General features: G+C 38.3%; 1 protein-coding gene across 1 annotated transcript in view; it reads right to left on the bottom strand.

Moving 5' to 3' along the window:
* Positions 1-17,110, bottom strand: part of DLG1 (discs large MAGUK scaffold protein 1) — a 122,463-nt gene extending 105,353 nt beyond the window's left edge. Inside the window, exon 1 of the mRNA XM_027686169.1 lies at positions 16,544-17,110. Coding sequence (XP_027541970.1) covers positions 16,544-16,573 — 30 coding nt within the window. The 5' untranslated portion in view covers positions 16,574-17,110. The remainder of the gene's footprint in view (positions 1-16,543) is intronic.
* Positions 17,111-19,828: the final 2,718 nt, after the last annotated feature.

The raw sequence follows: 19,828 nt of genomic DNA, 5'->3' as shown, positions 1-19,828 counted from the left end.
AGAAAAATCATTTGGATGGTTCTTTTGGGCAAAGAGGTTTATTTACTGAAAACACTGTGAGCTGAAAATTCCCTTTCTAATGGGCATCTTTAAACAGGATTCCATACCTTAGGAGCACCTTTTTGTGAGCTTGGCAAGTAAACATGTTTGCAGCATTGCTGCACCTCCAGTTCAGAATGCTGATGTGTATCTGCCCTTCTTAAGAAGCTTAATACTCTCATATATAAAATTTGCATTGCCCGCTCAATCTGACCCATATGTGCCCAAAATAATCATCACTGAACTCTCTCAGAAATTGAGACTCCTTTCTATTGTTTTGACCCCAACAATAGAAAAATATTTTCTGGAACAATTAACATATGGTAAATACAGCTGTCTGTGTCTTAAGTTTCCAAAACCTTGAAGAATACCACAGCCTCATTAACTTCAGAAAGCAGGTGACACGTTACTTGGGAAAGAAGAATCTGATTAATAGTTGCCTTCTTTGTTTTTTTAAACTTGACCCGCAATGGCATTTAAGCCCAGAACAGGTCCTATGAATAGAAACTTTTCAGTGGGTGTTTGTGATTTTTCTCCCAGTTTATTCCAAGCCTTAAATTGTTACGTATAAGACAGATCTGGGACATCATTCCGATGAGGTCCTTCATAAGCCTTGATAAGTCAAGCCAAAAAACAGTCAAGAATGTTTCCCTTCCCAGCTGAGTGACCATCACTATGGGCATCTGTATAAGCTTGCTTCTAGAGTTCTTTTCAGTCCAAAACAGAGAAGGGAAATATAATGCCATATTGGAGAAAAAAACCCAGACGTGTCTGCATTATGCTGTTCTCTATATGCAAAAATAATCAGGCTTCAAAATATGAGCTGACAGACTGAAGAGCATTCAGAAGCAAAACTTCACAAAACTTTCCTGACAATTACCACTGCATATTCCAAGTGTGATTTCAAAGATATTTAATCATATCATTCATCTGTCAGTTCCTGTCTCTTAGTAATTCTACCACTATAGGTTAACTTCAGCCAAATTGACTGGAAGGACAGAGGTCTCTGAGGACATCAATCATGTGCAAGTTTCTTAGCGTAGGTAGCAGGCAAGAGAATAAATATCAAAAAATCCCCACCAAAGGAAGGGGGAACAGCAAGAGAATAAGGCTGCCTCAGCAACAACAAGCAGAATTTATATAATGAGAAAGAGATCAAGAATATCAGAGGGAGAAAGTCTAGTAAAATGGTATATAGTAGTTTATATTAAAATAGTAGCACACCTTGACAAAAAGGTCATGCTTTCTAAGGCAGGTATGAGGCCATTTCATGTTTCAGAATTAAAAAGGCCTGGAGTGGAATCTCTTCCCATTTTTCTGATGTTTTGGAATTATTTTAGCACTACTGGAGCATGTTTTACATCTTTAGTTGCCACACAAGAAGTTCCTGAGAATTAGAGGTCATTGGCTAGTACGACTAGTATGAAAGCCAAAACTCAATGTTATTTTTTCCTAGCTGGAAACCATGAAAGTCAGGAGAATATCTTCAAAACAGACTAGGAAATGACTGAAAATAAATTGTTCCTTTTGCAATACTCGAAGTGTGATCCATTAAAGACACTGTACATGCAGCAGATTGGCATCTATCTGACCTTGTGTTACATTCACTGCAAAAAAATTTATTTTGTTATATTAGCAACATCTATGTGAGGAAAAAAAGTGACTGTATTCTGAATAGACTGTACTATGATTAGAATACAACTCAACTAGAAAATTCCTAAAATCAAAATCTACTACATTGCTTCATGCATATTAAACACGTCTAGAAACAGCCTGTGGTAGGCTGAGCCTGGATGGCAGGTATGCCCCTACCCAGTTGCTTGCTCACTCCCCCCAAGAGGGATGAAGGAGAGAATCAAAAAGGCAAAAGGAAGGGGAGAAACCTCATAGGTCAAGATAAATAAGTGAAAGGGGACATTAAAAAAAAAAACAAAAAACCAACCAACCACACATATAAGTGAGGCAAGCCAAATCACCAACCACCAGCAGGTTAATGACCAACCTCAGCAACAGCTACTTCCAGTGTTGTTGCTGAGCAAGATGTTGAAGTATATGAAGTATCTTTTCGGTCATTTTGGGTCAGATGCTCCAGCTGTATCCCCTCACAACCACCTGCCCACCCCCAGCCTTCTCACTGGGGCAGCAGAGTGAGAAACATAAGAGGCCCTGACACGGTGTGAGCACTATTCAGCACTAACTAAAACACTGGCGTGTTTCTCACAGTCTAAAACACAGCACCATATGGGCTGCTGTGAAGAAAATTAACTCCATCCCAGACAAACCCAGCACCAGTCTGACCTGAAAAGTCCTTTAAAATTAACAACTATGAGATCTTTGCATTCAAAAAAATACTGCTGAAATCACTTTTAGAGTAAAAGTATGTGATTAATCTAAAGTTGTCTTTGATGCGTTGCTTGCATCTGTCCACGCAGGAGAAAAAAGTATTCATATGTAGCCCTAGATGGTCCATTCAACTCTCAAAAAGATTTCTAGTGAACACCAGACACCAAATCCCAAAGATTAAACTGATAAACTACAGAAGTCCAATAAATAACAGGCCTTCTGAAAGAGCCAAAAGCTTTACACCCTTGTCTCATCCCTTCTTCACACCCTCAATGAAGCTTCCACCCAGCCTGAATTTGAAGTGGGTGGACTCTAATCTGAGGTGATAAAGATTATCAGCCAAGCAAGGTTAGACTGTCGAGGCCATACTCAGTGGGAAAAACTGAATCCAGCAGGGTGTGATTAGTTGGAATTGTTCTCCCCAGTGTCAAGACCAGGCTGGAGCAAGGATCTAATTTATCACTCTGGATTACTCCCTGTAGGACCCAGGCTGACTAGGCTAAGCACATCCTCCAAAACAAGGTTTTCCTTAACCACCTACTGGGCTAAAACACAAGGCTAGTTTGATTCAGGCTGTCATGGAGGAACTATTGGACAGGGAGTGTGATGGGAGGAAAGAAGGACATCTTTGAGGTTTATTCCAGTATGAATAACATATCAAGATCCTTCAGCTCTTGCAGGATTGCTCAGAATCTGAGTCATCCCATCTTTTTGAAAGAGCTTCTTTAGGAGTGCAGTTTTCAGTAGGGGAATACCTTCTAAATGGTCCATGCAAAGCAGCCAAGGAAAGATCTGCTGCTGAATAACTCTCAAAGCAATCATCAAGCATCTGTGCCTCCACTGGAAAAATAAGGGCACACTGGTAATAAACAACTGAAAATGAGTGAGAGGAAATATATTAATAATACATGTCTTTTATCTGGCAAAGCCTCACACTACTTCAGATTCATTTCAATAGCTGTTCATGTTGCTTAACGCGACATGAAGAAAAGACTGCAATTTGACATATTTGGTGCTACATCAAAGCAGCAGAGCAGAAAAGAGTAGAGGCTAACAACCTCTCATAGCCAGTGGAGATGAAGTGCTTCAACAATAATAACTGTTTCTGCAGACAGTGAGAAGGCTCTTCTCAGAGACAAGCAAATCAGTCCTGCTGCTTCAAAAACAGTGAAAACCAATCACGTTTCAATTATAAAATTGTCTACTGAGCTCAGGACAGAACCTAGACAGCAGAGCTGTTCGGTGGGTACTCCAGTACCTGCCATACATTTTTGAGTACCCAGAGGACTGTCACTAGGTTCTAAAGGAAACAATTGTTTTCAAAAAGATTTTTTCATACCAAGTTGGTACAATGCTTAAAGGAGAAATGCCAATAGTGTATGTCTTATGTCATTCTAATGAATCTGAACATATCAAAAACAGAGATGAAACCTTCCTCTAAATGGGAAAAGATTCATAATGCTACTTTTTTGACTCCAAGGGATAAAAGAATTTGCTAGCCTACAGTTTCAATCCATTCAACTCCATCACTTTCTCCATCTTAAAATGCAAATCCTCTTACAAGAAAGGACTACCACCTCAATCCAAATGGCAAGGGTGCTGGTGATTTACCCTTTGTTATTAACTGAGAACAGGTAAGGAAGGCTGTTATTACCTTCAGGAAACTAAAAGGTAAAGGGGAGAGTTGCAAGAAGGCACAGAACAGACAGGCAGAGACCAAGGCTTTGAAAGGCTTCTGACAGGGCCTCTTGAAGCTTTCTTATCTGTAAGTCAAGCAATCACAGGCAGGACAGACAGACTGGGTTGAAAATTTGTGGACTACTTGGCTCAAAAAGTGACTGACAGCACCATGTCTGGCTTGCAGCGGTAACAAGCGGAGCACCCTGAGGTCAGGGACTGGGGCCCACATTGCTCAACACCGTCACTCATTGCTGGCATGATGACACAGCACACCCCATGGAGACCAACAGGCCACACCACTGCTGAAGGGGCCAATACAAGAAACTGCAGGACCTTAACAGAGACCTCTGACCTGGAGCACTGGCTCAGGAGGCAGTTCCTGCAGCTCAGCAAGGAGCTGTGCTGAGTTCTGCAGCAAGGATTGAAAAAATCCATGCACTGATACAGGGAATAACAGCTGTACAGAGATGCATCTAATAGTCATGTGGGACAGCAGCTTGGGTGAAAGCCATGAGCAGTTTAGGGTAGGAGACGATTCTGCTGATGAGTATCATTTCTTTCCAGTTTTTCTGGAAAGAAAAAAGTATTTCTCAAAGTATTTTTGCTGCTGTTAGCGGATTCGTTCTCCTATGTAGTGCTCATTAATATGTTAGTCAGTGCAGTAACACGTTCAGAGCTTGCAAATAAGGAGAAAATAAGTTAATTAACAAGCTGAAAAAAAGGGTTGGGGGGTGAGGGTGGTCTTATAGCTGCTTTTAAAAACCGAAAACACAAGTTACAACTTAATCACCATGACAGAACAGTTTAAGAGAGAAGTGTAGAGACTTATGAACTGAAGCTCCACAAAGGAAGCTCAAATCACATTTTCTCAGAGCATAAGCATTATCTTAATGTCAGTGAGCACAAATTAAAACACTTATTCTTACAGTAAAAATCACTGTCAAAACAGAGCCAAACTTTGCTAAGAATTCAAGCAGTGATGCTTTATACACTTTATTATTACCAATTACCCTGACCACAAGCTTACTCCAGTCTACCTTGGTTACAAATGCCTTCACAACCTGCTCCTCCACTCCCCTGAAACATCATAATTTGACAGAAGGTACAAGGAACAACCTTTCCAATAGCAAAAAACATAGCAGCAGTATTTTGACTGGCAATGAGGTATAAATATGATCCAAGAAAACTTCAGAGACAGGTAACAAATATTTGTTACCTATTAGCTCACAACTATTAAAGCATAAAAACTGTGCGCTTTTTAAGCTTGAAATGTTGGCAGCTTAAATCAAATTTAACTTTGATTTAGATTTGTATCCACAGTTTATGAATCAAACCTTCAAAATATTGATCCTGGACTCGGTCCTACTTATCGACCCCAGAGCTTCTGCATATTAATACATGTTTCTAAACCACAGCGCTTCAGCAGGAATCTAGGGCAACACAGGCACCAGTCCTTAAAAAACACCAGCAGCTGTTGGCAAACTAATTGCACAACTGTTCAAAACAGAGTATTTCTTCTTAGTAAGTTTTAGCAAGATGCAATACCTTGCTACAGAAAATAGTGCCCTACTTCAGCTTTGAAATGACTTCAGTTAGGACCCAAATACCTGAGTGAATGTGACAGCATGTTAAAGCTAATGTAGGTCATTCTCCCCTTCTCTCTCCCCGTGTTGCCTTTAAAACACCTAGAAAATAGTACCTTAACTAAAATTATAGAGGGGTTTTTAAACCACCAAGTAGAGCAAAGCTATTAGCTCAAAGTTAGAGTTCCAATTTTCAAAAAAGAAACTTGCAGAAAACCAGAAAGTATTACTTCTCTGTATAATTTTGAGATACTCACAAATCTTGCCTATTGGAGACATTTCTGATCATCTCATCTGATAAAAGCAGACACAAAAATCAAAAAAGTATAGGAATAACAGGAAGGGTAAAGGTGCTCAGTGGCTTCCATCTGAGAAGACAATTGCCAAAGCTCTTCACCTTATAAAGCAAGCAGTTGAGTTAGAAACATGATACACAGTCTTTAAAAAGATGAATGGCAGAGGAGAGGCATACAAAATGCAACTACTAACTATTTAAGACAACACAGGCATTAGCAGACAATTAAATTACCCCGCAGATGTTTGAAAGCAAATGCAGAACTCATTGCCACGGATAACAAATGTTCAAAAAGGAACTACAAAAGAGCAAATCAACAAACTAGGGTCTAATAAAAATGTGTAAGTGTAATCACTATCTCAGGAAATCTTTCACATGCTGCCTGCTGGAGTGGGACAGCAACTAAGTGGGCACTCGTCCTTCACTTAAAATCATAGAATAGAATCACTGGGGTGGGAAAAGACCTCAAAGATCACCAAGTCCAACCATTAACCAGACACCACTGTGTTCACCACTAAACCATATCCCCAAGTACAACATCCACATGCCTTTTGAGCACTTCTGGGGATGTGATTCCACCACTCCCCTGGGCAGCCTATTCCAATGCCTGACCATCCTTTCAGTGAAGAACTTTTATTACCATCTAAACTAAGCCTTAAGATGAATTGCCAGTCATAGAATATGCTGAGTTGGAAGGGACCCACAAGGATCACCTACAAATCCAACTCCATTTTTAAGGAAGTCCTGAACTCTGAAGGACACAATTTGCATCACCTACTACCAGAACAGCAGATCAACTCCAGGCTTCCCTTGGGCATCTTCAGTACTGGTTAGAGACACACTGACATAATGACAAACAGGAACAACAGAAAAGGAAATGGGAAAGGGAATGGAAATTACACAAGGTTTAATGCACTGTGTTGCCAGGTAGTGTGCACAAAAGCCATACAACACAGAATGCAGGTCAGAAAGTTTTCACATTTCTTGTATGTTTATGGATTGCTGAGGACACAAAAGTTTAAACTAAGAAAGGAATGAGATACAAACAATACTTGTCAGAGTTTGCAAAAGTCATTTAAGACATTCTATAGAAAAAAATCACCAAAATAAAAATAGTTTGGTGTTGCCAGTTCTTGTGTTACAGAAAATCATTAATTAGGCTGAGGGCTGCGATAATCCAATTTTAACTAAAATTGCCGCTTGTATATATTTTTACAGTGGATCTGGATGGATTTTAACTGTGTAAAGAAATTCCCAAAATAACATAGAAATATAAATATATATAATATTAACAAGATTTACAGCTTCTTGGTCAGCAAGTCAACAAACTAATACCAGCTCTGTAACCTGTAAGTTAACATTCCATTTTTATGATCCTCTCTACCTTTCAAAAGAACATCCTCACATACTTCAAATCTCGGAGGGATAAGGAAGCTTTGCCAAATTCTCAGCAGTAGATACCGCATTGTCCCGATTTGTTAATCTAAGAAAAGCACATTGTACACAGTAGAGGGCAGCAGTTCTCCACTGCCACTCGAAAGCATTTCCCTGTTGGCAACAGCAGCATTTATTTAAAGATAAGGATGCAAACCACTAAAGTCTAGATTAAATTATATTCCTTTTTCCAAAGTCTTCCTTTTACAAAAGTACACTTCAATCTGAAAAGACAAACCAAAATAAAAAAAATTCACTGTGATTTCCAAGCATCTGATTTGATCTAAAAATAAAAGCTGAGAAGAAGCAAATTGATTCTGCCAAAAAGTTTTCCATTTCCTTCATTGCAGTCACAATCTGGTACCAAAGTTGTTTCAACGTGATGTTTATAAATTGCAGTGCACTGGTGAATCAATGCACAAAACCTCATTTTTAATTTATTCTCTGAATAAATAGATGAAGAAACATTTTAATTAATGGTAAAAAAGTAAAGGTTTTTAGATTGCCACTTAGTAGGCAGGAAATTGAAATAATCCTATTTTGAAATTGATTTTCCTGTTTAACGTTATCAGATATTTACTTCTCCGATCCTTGTGACAGTAGAGTTACATTAGAATATGCTACAAATAAGTGCTGACAGGATTTGAGATGACTAAAAATCCTCATTTTTGGATCCAACCCAAGCTGGTGCTTTTCATTGAAAATCATGCAAAATGAGACAGATTTTTCTGCTAAGCCTCTCAAACAACCTAAACCCATAATAAACAACTTAATGTGACCTTTAAAATCATCCAGCTACATCATAATGGGCTCGTGCTATCTACATTATTGTTATAACAGCCTTTTATTAACTAATTACGTTAGCAGCAAGGATCCTTTTGATTTCCAGCTTTAATTTATTCTAGCTTAATTCTTATTGTTCCCATTTCAACATCATCGCATTTGAAAAGTCACTGGCATCTTTCACTTTTGGAAACATATTCCCTATGTCATCAAGACAAGCTCTTGCAGCTTCTTCCTTCCCAGACAGTATTTCCCTCACTGCTCTAATAGTACTTCCAGCTGGGAATGTACAGTTTGCAGTGGCACTTACATAACACTGTAAAGCAGAACTTTTCCACCTCCTCAAAATACCCTGATGGTCTCCAAGGAGTATTTCAATCGATCAAAATAAGACCAGGAACAGAGTTATAAAGATCATGCTGCTTCCAGCCCAACTACAGACTTCTCTCCAGTCACCTGAATTATAGTTCCTTGCCTAAAACCAGCTGTGTACATCAGATCCTGTAAACAACCTATTGGGAAGTTGGGAAATAAAGAATTGATCCATTTCTCACCATACAAGTGATGTTTATTTCCAGGAAATTTTCTACATACAGCTTTTAAGATGCATTTATTAATAACAGATCACTAAGTTTACTACTCCTCCTCATCCCAACTGGAATTTTTAGAGCATACGAGTCAAACTTCAATTAAAAAAAAAAGTTGCTAGTTAAAGTATTCCCTCGCCATTTCCTTAGCCTGAAGGAAAAGGAAACATAGCAGGTAAAAAAAGATTTCACATAATAAAATAGTCCTACTTTTCCCTTCTTGAATAACTGTTATTATTGAACTTAATTACAAACAGCAGCAGAAAGGTGATCTGGGGGGTGGGGAGTTGTTCTTTTATAAATGAACTGCAACAGCATCATCACTTCAGACTGCTGAGTTATGACAGACATCTCTTCTTCATTTTGAGTTGAAGAGAACTGTACCTGAATTAACTATTATTGTGCTTTTCTAAACTAAAGTTAAAGCAACCAAAGTAGATTTTTCAGGCTCAGTCGTGTGATAAATAATTTCATTTTACCACATGTGAATGGCTTGAGGTTTTTCTTTTTTCCCCAATAGAAAAGTAGCAGACGGAAGAAAGAAGTTTCCTTCTGGGTAAAACATTTACAAAAAGATACAGGAATGTACCACAAGTCAAATATGCACAGTTTTGAATTACTATTTATTTTCAAAGAAATAATGAGTGTACAAAAGTGAAAGGCTATCTTTTAATTACAGAAGAAAAATGGACTAAGTCCATCATTATAACACTACAAGGACTTCAACAGAGCTATTATACTGATAAATAAAATATAAATGCAAGAATGCAAGAAGCAGCTGTTCAGTTCCAGATTCATTGCTACCATGTTTGGCCAACCCACCACCCCTGCAGCTGGAAAGTCCAAGTCAGAAGAGCCTTTGTAGTCCGGTTAAGAGAAAAGCTCTGGAGCTTGGGATACACCACTGGCACATCTTGTGTCACACACACAACATGCAAACGAAGCATCCTCGGGGGGTGTCTTCACCAGGCAACAAAGTTATGCTAAATGCAGGTGGCTAAATGCAACTATCACACGATTTTTCCAATAGTTAAGAAGAACAGGCCACAGAGGAGGGAGAATACCCTGCAGTGGTGCTCCATCTCAATGGCACATTTGAGAGAACCATGACTGGTGGCTGGCACACTCAACCCCACACTTAGAGCAAAAATGTCCTCAACATTTAGTACTTGTGGGCACAAGTAAACCCACTGTTAGGGCACAAAGACTGAAAGAAGGAAGTAATTATTGTTCTAATGTTTTAACAGCGGATGGGAGGGAATCATTCTTCCAGGCAATATGGATTTGTCACTAAAACCTTCTAAAGCCTGTTCATTCTCTGTTGGGCATTTAGATGAATTCAGAAAATGCTGATGATTCCTGCCCACACTGACCTTTAAGACAGCAGCTCTCAGTTACACTTTTAGTATATATTAGAATTTCATTAGTGTGTCCTTGCTTCCTCCAAACCCAAGTTGTGGCAGCTTATGGTCTTCAAAGAAACATCTCAAAAAAAAAAAAAAACAAGCCACAAAACAACAAAAACCATACCACCTGAAAAAACTCACAAACCTAACAAGGCTGAATATCACTTAAATAAGGATGGTCTCCACCTGATCATGTCTTCCATGGTTTTTTTTTTTTTTGGTCTGATAAATACCAGTCCTAGGAATGAGATTCAAGTAATGTTATTCCCACTTATGAAAGTATGAGTAATACCCACTGACAAAACATCAGACTATGATTAAGCCTCAAATAAAGTGTAAAAACATCCCTCACGTTAAAGCCCTGGTGCAAGGCACTGCATTCACAAAAGAAGTGATCAAGCACAGTGCTGGCTAGTAAAACAGATCTGACTAGCAGCATACCAGATAATCAACCAGTGAGCTCAGCCAGCTTGAAATCTCACTTCAAATAAGGGAGGAAGCCTTTTGGGGTTTTTGCCACCAAGAAATTTAAATACCTCTGCCTACTGAAGGAATCGTGTTGGAGACCATATGCCCAACTACGAACAACCCTCCATTTATTCACCCACTGTTTTCATTACAACAGGAAACTGCCAAAGTTGTTCACTCTGAGGGTCCAGTTCCATAAGCAAGAGCCAAACAGAGCAAACATTTTGATTCTGCTGCAGAGATAATCACTGCTTTTCTCACCTTCTCCTTCCAAAAGGAGCTGTTGAGCTGTTAAGTCTTACCACTTTACCTGCCTTTTCACAGGCATCTGAGTCACTTGAACTGCTCAACACTTTCCAACTCTCCATCCCACAGCTACCTTTTCATAGGTCTAGTGCTTATTTGACTTTTCCATGAGCTGCCTTCACTCAGTAGTCAGCACAAAACCATACTAAGTTCTCCAGGTTCCCGGCAGGTGAGCAGTGAATAAAAGGAGGTAGAAGCACTCTCAGCAGCAGCAATCAAATTTCACTGTCACTTATGAAGCCACAGATTGAATTCGTCTCCCATAGTAAACAGGACAGCAAAGCAAAACTGATCAGGAATGAATGTTTCACTACTCTGCTGCCATTAATCCTACCTGGAAAATTACCCAGGTTATGATCATCAGCTCCTCTGAATAAACCCACACAGTTCCAGGCAGGCAAATGGAGCTGTGAAAATGATATGAAGGGGTCTTACTTCTAGGATTAATTTCAGAAAGTTATCCTCTGTTTTTACTACTGCATTCAGCATCTCCAATCTAAACATATTCCACACCATATTCTCAGAGTCAGTCCACAAGCTGTGTAACTCAACTGCTGGAAATACTGACCTTTAACAGGCATTTGTTTTATCTACTCTTCAATCAATTCCTAACCAAACATACACGGAACTGATGCAGTAACCATATACAACTCATTTGTCTCTTATATCTAGTATTCATTAGCAGCTTTTATTTTTAAAACAGAAGGAAAAATAAGTACAAACACACACACACCAACTAAAGAGATTCATGTGAAATTCATCAGATTCACATAAACACTTCAGGTACGTGGTATCCAGTTTCTTCCAGCACACAAACTCCAACAAACTTCACTGATGTTTCTGCCTGAATAACTACACAATTCTAGTAACTTTTGGGTTATCAATTAAATGACCCTGTATACTTGCAGTCATTTAGAAATAGCAATCAAACAAAGATTATATCTCTGGAGATGCTCTGTATAAGAAGTACATGCCACAGATTTCTACCTTTGTTTTGTATTCTATGTGCATTTTGGTGAGACAGACAATCCATGTAAGAGAAAGCCAAAGAATACTACAGAGCAATTGCCTCTGGCCCAGGAAGTCCTTGAGTCTTAAACTGTTGTTGGTTGGGAGAATACCAAATAACATGTTAACAGAAAGAGAACTCAGATTCAGAGAATCCCCTGAAAAAGAAGTTAAATGCAGAAAGTTTTTATATTCTTCTATTCGATAGACAGTAAGAACATCTACTAATGATTTGCCCTAAGACAGTCTATTTTCTCATACTTTCTCAGCACAGCTTTTCAGATTTTGTTTATCAGGTCCCTTTAGCATTTCCTCCACTGTCACTCTGTGCCATCTTCATCACTATTGCTGTCATCATTTATCACCTTCAAACCTATTCATCTTCAAAACTCAAGAGAAACCACCTTCAGTTCCATCCACAGAATCCAAAATATAGTATTTCTTAAGTTCTTAACTACAACCTCCAGATCTAACCAATCTCATGCTACGTGATGTTGCACAGGACTTCTTTATTTGCCATGTAGAGTAGAAGCATGACCCCCTGCCAAAGTCCATTCTTTGCATTAAAACTGCAAATTTTTTAAAATCTTGTTCACAACCACAAATGCAGGCAATTGGGACATAGTTTCTCCTGGTATGACCACAAGGTCAGTATTCTCTGCTTGCATTCCTTGTTGTTTTTGTCAAATACCCTTTAAACCCATTTACAGCACACATTCCCCACGCTTGGTCTCCTATTCCAAATGAAAGTTGGCCAGTCCTTCAGACTGCAGACAACCATCCTTGATTTTGACACCAGCTATCTGGTAGGCAGCTGTTTCTTTGGCATTGCATTATACTTCAAGATTACATGCAAGAGCAATTTCATACCATCTGCTGGTGCTGCCAACATTGGTGAGGCACCATTTTTTTCACTTCCCAAAGCTTTTATGACCAATTCTGCACCCATTTCTTCAACACTACAACCAGATGGCGCACCAAAGTCAAGTGATCTATTATTAGCACTACTCAACTGGCTCACCAGATAACTATGATTTTTTTCCAATCAAATATGTTTGGAAAGCAATTTGCTTTTTAGCGAGGACGTGGAATGTTGGCAAAATGAAGTTCTTGGCCAAAACCCATCATGACACATCATTCACACTGCCAACTTGGAAGGGCTGTTGTGGACTATTAAGGCCTCAATGTATTTCTTAAGCTTTTAGTGTAATAATTTCCCATATAATGCATTTACATCTCTTCTACAATTTTAAATTCATAATTCTGTATTTTGTTCCTCCCCTTAAGAAAGCATCCTCCTTTGGCCCACCAAGTAATTTCTCCATCAAGTTTATATATAAAAGCTTAGATTTTAACTGTTTCTGTTTTCACACAATTGCCTCTCATATTTTATTTCCTACCAACATTGGAGCTTTCAGGTTTTACACACACAGTAGCTTTAGAAGGTTAAAACTTGCATTGCAACATCTCATGTTTTTTCAAACACTTGTCAGATCACATCTGGAATACAGGATCACGTACACTGGAAAGCCACCAAGATGGTCTTGGCAGAAGCACAAGGAAGAAAGGTTCAGGGAACTGGTCGTCTTCAACAAAGAGAAAGGTGCTTGGCAGGAGCCTTTTAATGTCTAAGAGGAGACTTCCAAGAAAACAAAACTTGGCCCATGTGCACAGCAGGAAGAGAGACTACTTTAAACTGAGACAGGGCAAGGGGGTTTACAAAACCCAATCCAAGCCCTAAGTGACCTGGTCTAAGTTGATGCTGCCTCTGCTTTAAGCAGATGGTTGGACGAGATCACTGCCAGTGCATGTTCCGTCAGGCACAACTCACTTAAATGGAGGGAAATTCCAAAAACTGACAATAACAACAGTGGGACTTTGAGCTACAGTGCAGTGCACAACCAAGTGAGGAAATCTGCAGGAATTACAAATTCAGTGTCACCTTTCCCACTTCAGCCACACCGGCTGCAGCTGTGCTCCTGTGCTCAGGCACCTCGCAGCCACAACACAGTGCTCACCCAGAACAGAAGTAACCCAGAATTTATGAGGTCTCACAGCTTAAATTTAACAACTTGGGAAAAAACCCTTCAACTTTCTCCCTTAGTAATAGGTTGATACATCACACCCGCTTTCCCTCTCCAGAGATACCTTGTTTCTGACAGTAGCCAAAACCCAGTACTGGACTACAGTGATACTGCTCTGGTGCAGCCCAGGACACTTCTTAGTGTTTTGGAATAAAAATGGTACAAAACAATCGTTCTTTCACACTAGTCAGACTAGAAACATTATTTAAAGCAATTTTACATCATTTTCACTTTAAATTCAACTGTTTTACTGGAAGTATACTACGGAACAAACACGCTAAGAATGACTGCTCAAAAATAGCTTTTTCTAGAAAAATCAATGGTTTTTCATATTCTGTATTTTTAAATGCCATGAACTCATTTAAAACTGTGACTTAAATAAAAATCATTACTGTAAGCTCAGCCCACGTGCCTGCTCTTAATAGTATCCATGGTTGCAGTGATGCAAATTTGCCTACCTACATCAAACCAAATGTGCCCACATAAAGAGAAAAAAATACTGTATTAATCAGTACTCTTTGCACTAGATTTGAGCAAAGTAAACCATTTAGACCTTTGAAGACAGGACAGAAATTAGTTTAAGGACCTGCTCACCCATTGTGACTAGACCTTAATTCCGAATTAAGCAAAACAGAATTATCAAAGATCAAATTATGAAAGATTTCTCAAATTCATTAGGAAATTCCTCTTGCTGGCCAAATCCTTCTCTTCCCTCGTCAGAAATAAAGAGTTTCAAATACTCCTCCACTCAAGGTGGAGAAAGGGGAAGCACTTAAACATTATTACTAATCTCATCACATTGCTTAATGGTGATTTCAAAATTGCCTTACTTGCATGCATTGATTTTCCTTAACATTTGAAAAACAGGTTTATGCACAAAACTAAGGAACATACTTTTCATTAGACTACAACTTTCAAGTAATCAGATACCACACTACAAAGGGAAGTAAACAGTTCTTTTATAAGCCCCATTTTAAATAAACAGCTTTAGTTAAAGCTACAAGGTACTACAGCAGCATTTAGTTAAATGAGGCCAAAACTTCACATGAAGCAGGCAGGAAGGATTAAGTGCTGATACCTCCAGGTGGAAATGCATGAGCAGTCTAAGCCCATGTAAGACTCTGCTGTGCTTAGATGATCTCTCCCTCTCCCCTGCAACATTTCTGTGAGCAGTCCTACTTCCTTAACACCCATAGAGCTAAGTTCATCATATTAAAAAACAACTTTTTTTTCTCAGAATGTTTTCTGTTGGCTTAACTTGCCAATATAAATTGTCTCTCTGCTCTTAGACAAGTAGATATGAGAAGGTGAACAAATGCACAAAATTATAAAAATGACAGATCTATCCCTCTCTTAAAATGAGTACAATAAAATTAAAGTACATATCAATACAACTAAAGTCAAGAAATTAATATCCAATCCCAATCTCATTGCACAAAAGAGAATATTCTAAAATAAATAAAGCAGAAATGCCACAAATTAATGTTATCACCCAAATGTGATTTAAAAGGATATGTTTCACTTCCAAAAAAACCCCAGTAGTTCAGACATGAGAAAGACTCCTTTGCTGGTGAGAGACAAGGTAACTTCACTCATTCCAATCAGCCTTTGCTTTCTTGTGTCAAACAGAACTGAGAAGCATCTTGAACTTTTCTTTTATAAAAGCTATCATTAAATCCACCTAATATTCTCAAAGACGCTCAATTTTATTATATTTTTTGAGAAGGATGTTTGTATAAACAAGTTTCATGCTTTCAAATTATCCAGAAGAATGCTAGAAGTCAAAGTAATTTGTAAAAAAAAAATTAAACCAGAAACTATTTAAACATCCAAGGAAAAGGGAACAATACAGAACAAGTTTACCACTTGAAGAAAAATAAAAAGCCTCCACAAAAACTCATGAAGTCAATATTTCACAAGCACACTACTAATACATTGTTTATGCATCAGATTTTCTCTTCAGCAGTTACAAGTGGGGTGTATTAAAAATGAACATACATAAAACTTTATCCTAGCACAGAAGAAATGACACTAAGTGATCTGGGCGTTTTCATCTCAAAGCAGCAAAATATCAAGATAATAAAGCAGCTTGAAATATAACCATCCCTAACAGTACTTGCCATTCATCTTCTTCTCTTTGTGACATAAGGTCACATAAAACATCATTTAGAATTCCTCATTCTGAAATAAAAAGCAAACTACTATTTTAGCATGTTTAAAGAGAGTGAATTTTTATAGAAGAGAGTCTAACTGCAGAACGAGAAAATAAATCCTTCTACTACACTTGAATTTTTCAATATGTGCATAATTAGCTCTTCAAAGAATTAACATCTATGATTTTTCTTAGCAACAACTACAGAATTTATTTCGACAATATCTGCAGTTTAAAGTTAAAAAATCAACACTAGAAAAACACCAAAACATTTTCATTAAAGGAAAAAAAAACCTGAAAGATTAGACAAAAACCGAAAGATTCAACAAGAACTTCAAAGATTATAGGCATTAATCAAAAGCTTTATCATCTTACCTTTGTTGTTACAATGCATAAGCAATCCATCGTTTCAGCATAGCAGGTATCTTTCCAAACATTTAATAAGGTTTATTTTCAATCACAGCTAAACACCATCTCAACAGAATGAGAAAGAGCACACTTATTGAATAGTCAAAACAGTGGAGTGAGTGCCAGGTTTCCCTTTGGATTCATTCAGAGGTAGAAACAGTGTGGAGAAAAAGCAGCAGGCTAAAATACAAATGCTCTAAGTTTCATGAAAGATTCTTAACCTACTTTGATTGTCTATGTCTGAAAAACTTAAATGTATCCTTGAAAATATCCTACAAAAGATGTCAAATCCTGTTCCATCCCAGTTAAGTACCTCCTCATATTCTATTTCATATACTCCTCTTTCAGGATTACCTAACACATGAGCATCACAGGGAATCATTTGATGAAATGCAATACAAAATTATTTTACAGCAAAAAATCTCAATTCAGCTTTTCTTAGCTGGTTACAATTTCTAAAATGAAGCATTTGTTCAAAAATAATTTTGGTTGCAAACAAGTATTTCTCCTCTAACGTCATTTCAGCATTTGCAGACTGCAAAATAACTGATTTCCTAAGCAGTAATGAATGGAATATTCCATGTAGAACAGGGAGACAAGAAAGTGGCAAGGAAAGAGTAATGCATATTGCAAGAGAAACGCTATTTTGAGCCTTGAATTAACCTAGAATTTCATTTCCTTTTGTAAGGCTGTAATGCAGTGACAAGGCAAAGTTTGTATGTGCAGGCATTGTCTCCTCACCCTAATTAGCAGGGCTGGGGAAAGTCTAACACTTGGGCACAAAAAACCCACAGCATCTGCGTACTCCGAAACACGAACCTGACAGTTTCATACATTGGTAAGAACCTTATTACATTAATTTCCCACAAGAGGCACTGAAAGCAAATGGTCAACTCAGTTTCCACTCTATTGTCCTATGAGGTCTCCTGCTACCACCTTTGCTGCAAACACAATGAAGTATATTTAAAAAATTAAATCTCATCTGCATTATTTTGCTTTTAGCCCAAGATGTACAACTAGTGACACTGACTGTATTTTGCATCAGCAAACAACTCTAGAACATACCAGATGTGTATCAAGAGCATTCCCTTTAAGCTTTCTGCAACTTGGCTCCGCTTGATTCCCTGGCTCTGCTGTATATGCTGGGGGGGGTGCTGGATTGGTATGTAAGGAAACTATTCTTCCCAAAATTACACATTTTATTTTGCAGGCAGTTGTTACCTTTATAGGACAAACTGGAATGGAACTTTAAGATAAATCTTGTACCATTCAGCCACCGAGAGGATTTTTAACTTGTGCAACCAAGTCAAGTCAGAGATATTTTTTATTTTTATGCTGTCTATAAAATCTGTGAAGAATTTCTACTGTGAACACCAAGGTGAAGTTCTCACTGCTACAAAGCATCAGTGGGAAAAATACATGTCTTTCAGACTGATAAGGTTGAACTCAGACAGAAGGCTAAAGGTTCTAACTTCAAAAAGCAGAAAAGCACCAGTTAAGCGGATGGAACATTCCTCTGTCAGAAAAGGTGGGGGTGATTACTTTCACAGCTGAATGCACACAAGGTATCCCACAAAGAAATTATCCTTGCATTTACCAAGTCTTGGTTTGGGAAAACTGTAAGAGTCAGAGAAATTAACAAAGTGCAAGTATCCAAAAAGTTAAGGGACACTAAGCAAATACATTTTTCGGTGATTTGGCACATGTCCAGAATCCAGCCCAGAAACATCTTCAATGATCATACAAGACATGAAGTCAGTCCAAATGTACGTTTCTGGCACAAATCTCCCTAGGAATCCCAACAGCACACACAAACTTGGCTTGTCCCTGATGTTCAGTCTATGAAGGGCAGACATTAATGATACCTTCTCAGCACTGAAACTTCTCTGTTCAAGATCAAGTTTCTGCAGACTAGTCCTGTCTACAACCAGCGTATGTTCAGAATCAGTCACTTCTATTCCCCTCATTTTTACGTTCTCTTGCCTTCTCTGGGACTCTTTCAGAACTAAGTATCATCATCATGCCATTTTTTCCCCTCCCACTCACTACCATCCTTCCAAAAAGACTCAAGGCCCGTTAGTCTTTCCACAGTAAGCATGTAACTCCCTTCAGGCTGCCAATGCAGACTACAAGATGTAGAAAAGAGACCTATCCAGAGAGGTGAGGAAAAGGCATTTCTTTGCTGAGGATTTGTGGATCAGGTTGCTCATCAAGAACAGGCACACTAAACACTTCAGAGCAGAGGGCACAGACAAAGTCACCTCCTAACAAGTGTGCCTGAAAAGTAGTAATGCATCCACTGCATTACAGATCAGAACAGCTTGTACAGTCAAGGTCCATTAGAGCCCTTTACCAACCACTGCACCGCTATGATGGATTAAAAGTCCTTCTGGTAACTGTGTATGTGGTTCTCTCAGGACCCATCTTCAGCTACCCATGGCCACAAACAGGAGAAGAGATGGCAATCACACATGCTATACAGCAGAGTGAAAAACACAGGGCACAGATAGATAAGCACTCGAAGAGAGTACTATATATAAAAAAAGCATTTCCTAGTCCAAAAGCAGTTTCTGCACACTTTTCACTGGAAATACCTCGCATAGAAGAAATAAACATTCAAAAAAGATTGACCAAGACTCAAACCTTCAGGCAGTTTAGCATTCTCATAAGAAAAAGTAATACAGGTTTTTGAAGAAAAGTTACAGAACTCTGTGAATGAGCAAGTACATGTTAAATTTTGCAGCTCAGAAGAAACAGTTTTTTCAAAATGAGAACTAGGTAAGGAATCCAGAACTAAAATTACTGTAATTAAATAATAAAATAACTTAGAACCATCTTTCCTTGAAATTGTACTGTGAGAAGCAACAGAAAGATTAAAGAACACACCAAAACTTGAATCAAAATCATGAAATGCATGAAAAGTCACACATTTAGTGCACTGAAGAGTAAGACATTTCCACATAGTGCTGTTAGCCATTAAAATCACTGTTATTCTACTGAATTTGTAAGAAGCATTGCAATCTCTTCGATGTTATTCATACTTATTAAAACCAAACCTTTCTGTCCCGTCAGCTCCAAGTGATCTCAGTAACAATCAGTAACAACTATTCTATACAGCTTGGCCAGAAGGAAAAAGTGTATTTCCATCCACCAATATTCGTGGCATTAATATTAAAAAAGAAACATGATTCTCATGTAAGAAACACAAAGGCAAGGGATGGGTTTTTCTTGCCTTGAATTACCTATGAATTC

Source organism: Neopelma chrysocephalum, unplaced genomic scaffold (genome assembly GCF_003984885.1).
Source record: "Neopelma chrysocephalum unplaced genomic scaffold, ASM398488v2 Primary Assembly neopelma1_70, whole genome shotgun sequence".
Lineage (NCBI taxonomy): Eukaryota > Metazoa > Chordata > Aves > Passeriformes > Pipridae > Neopelma > Neopelma chrysocephalum.
This window is presented reverse-complemented; position numbering and strand designations above follow the sequence as displayed.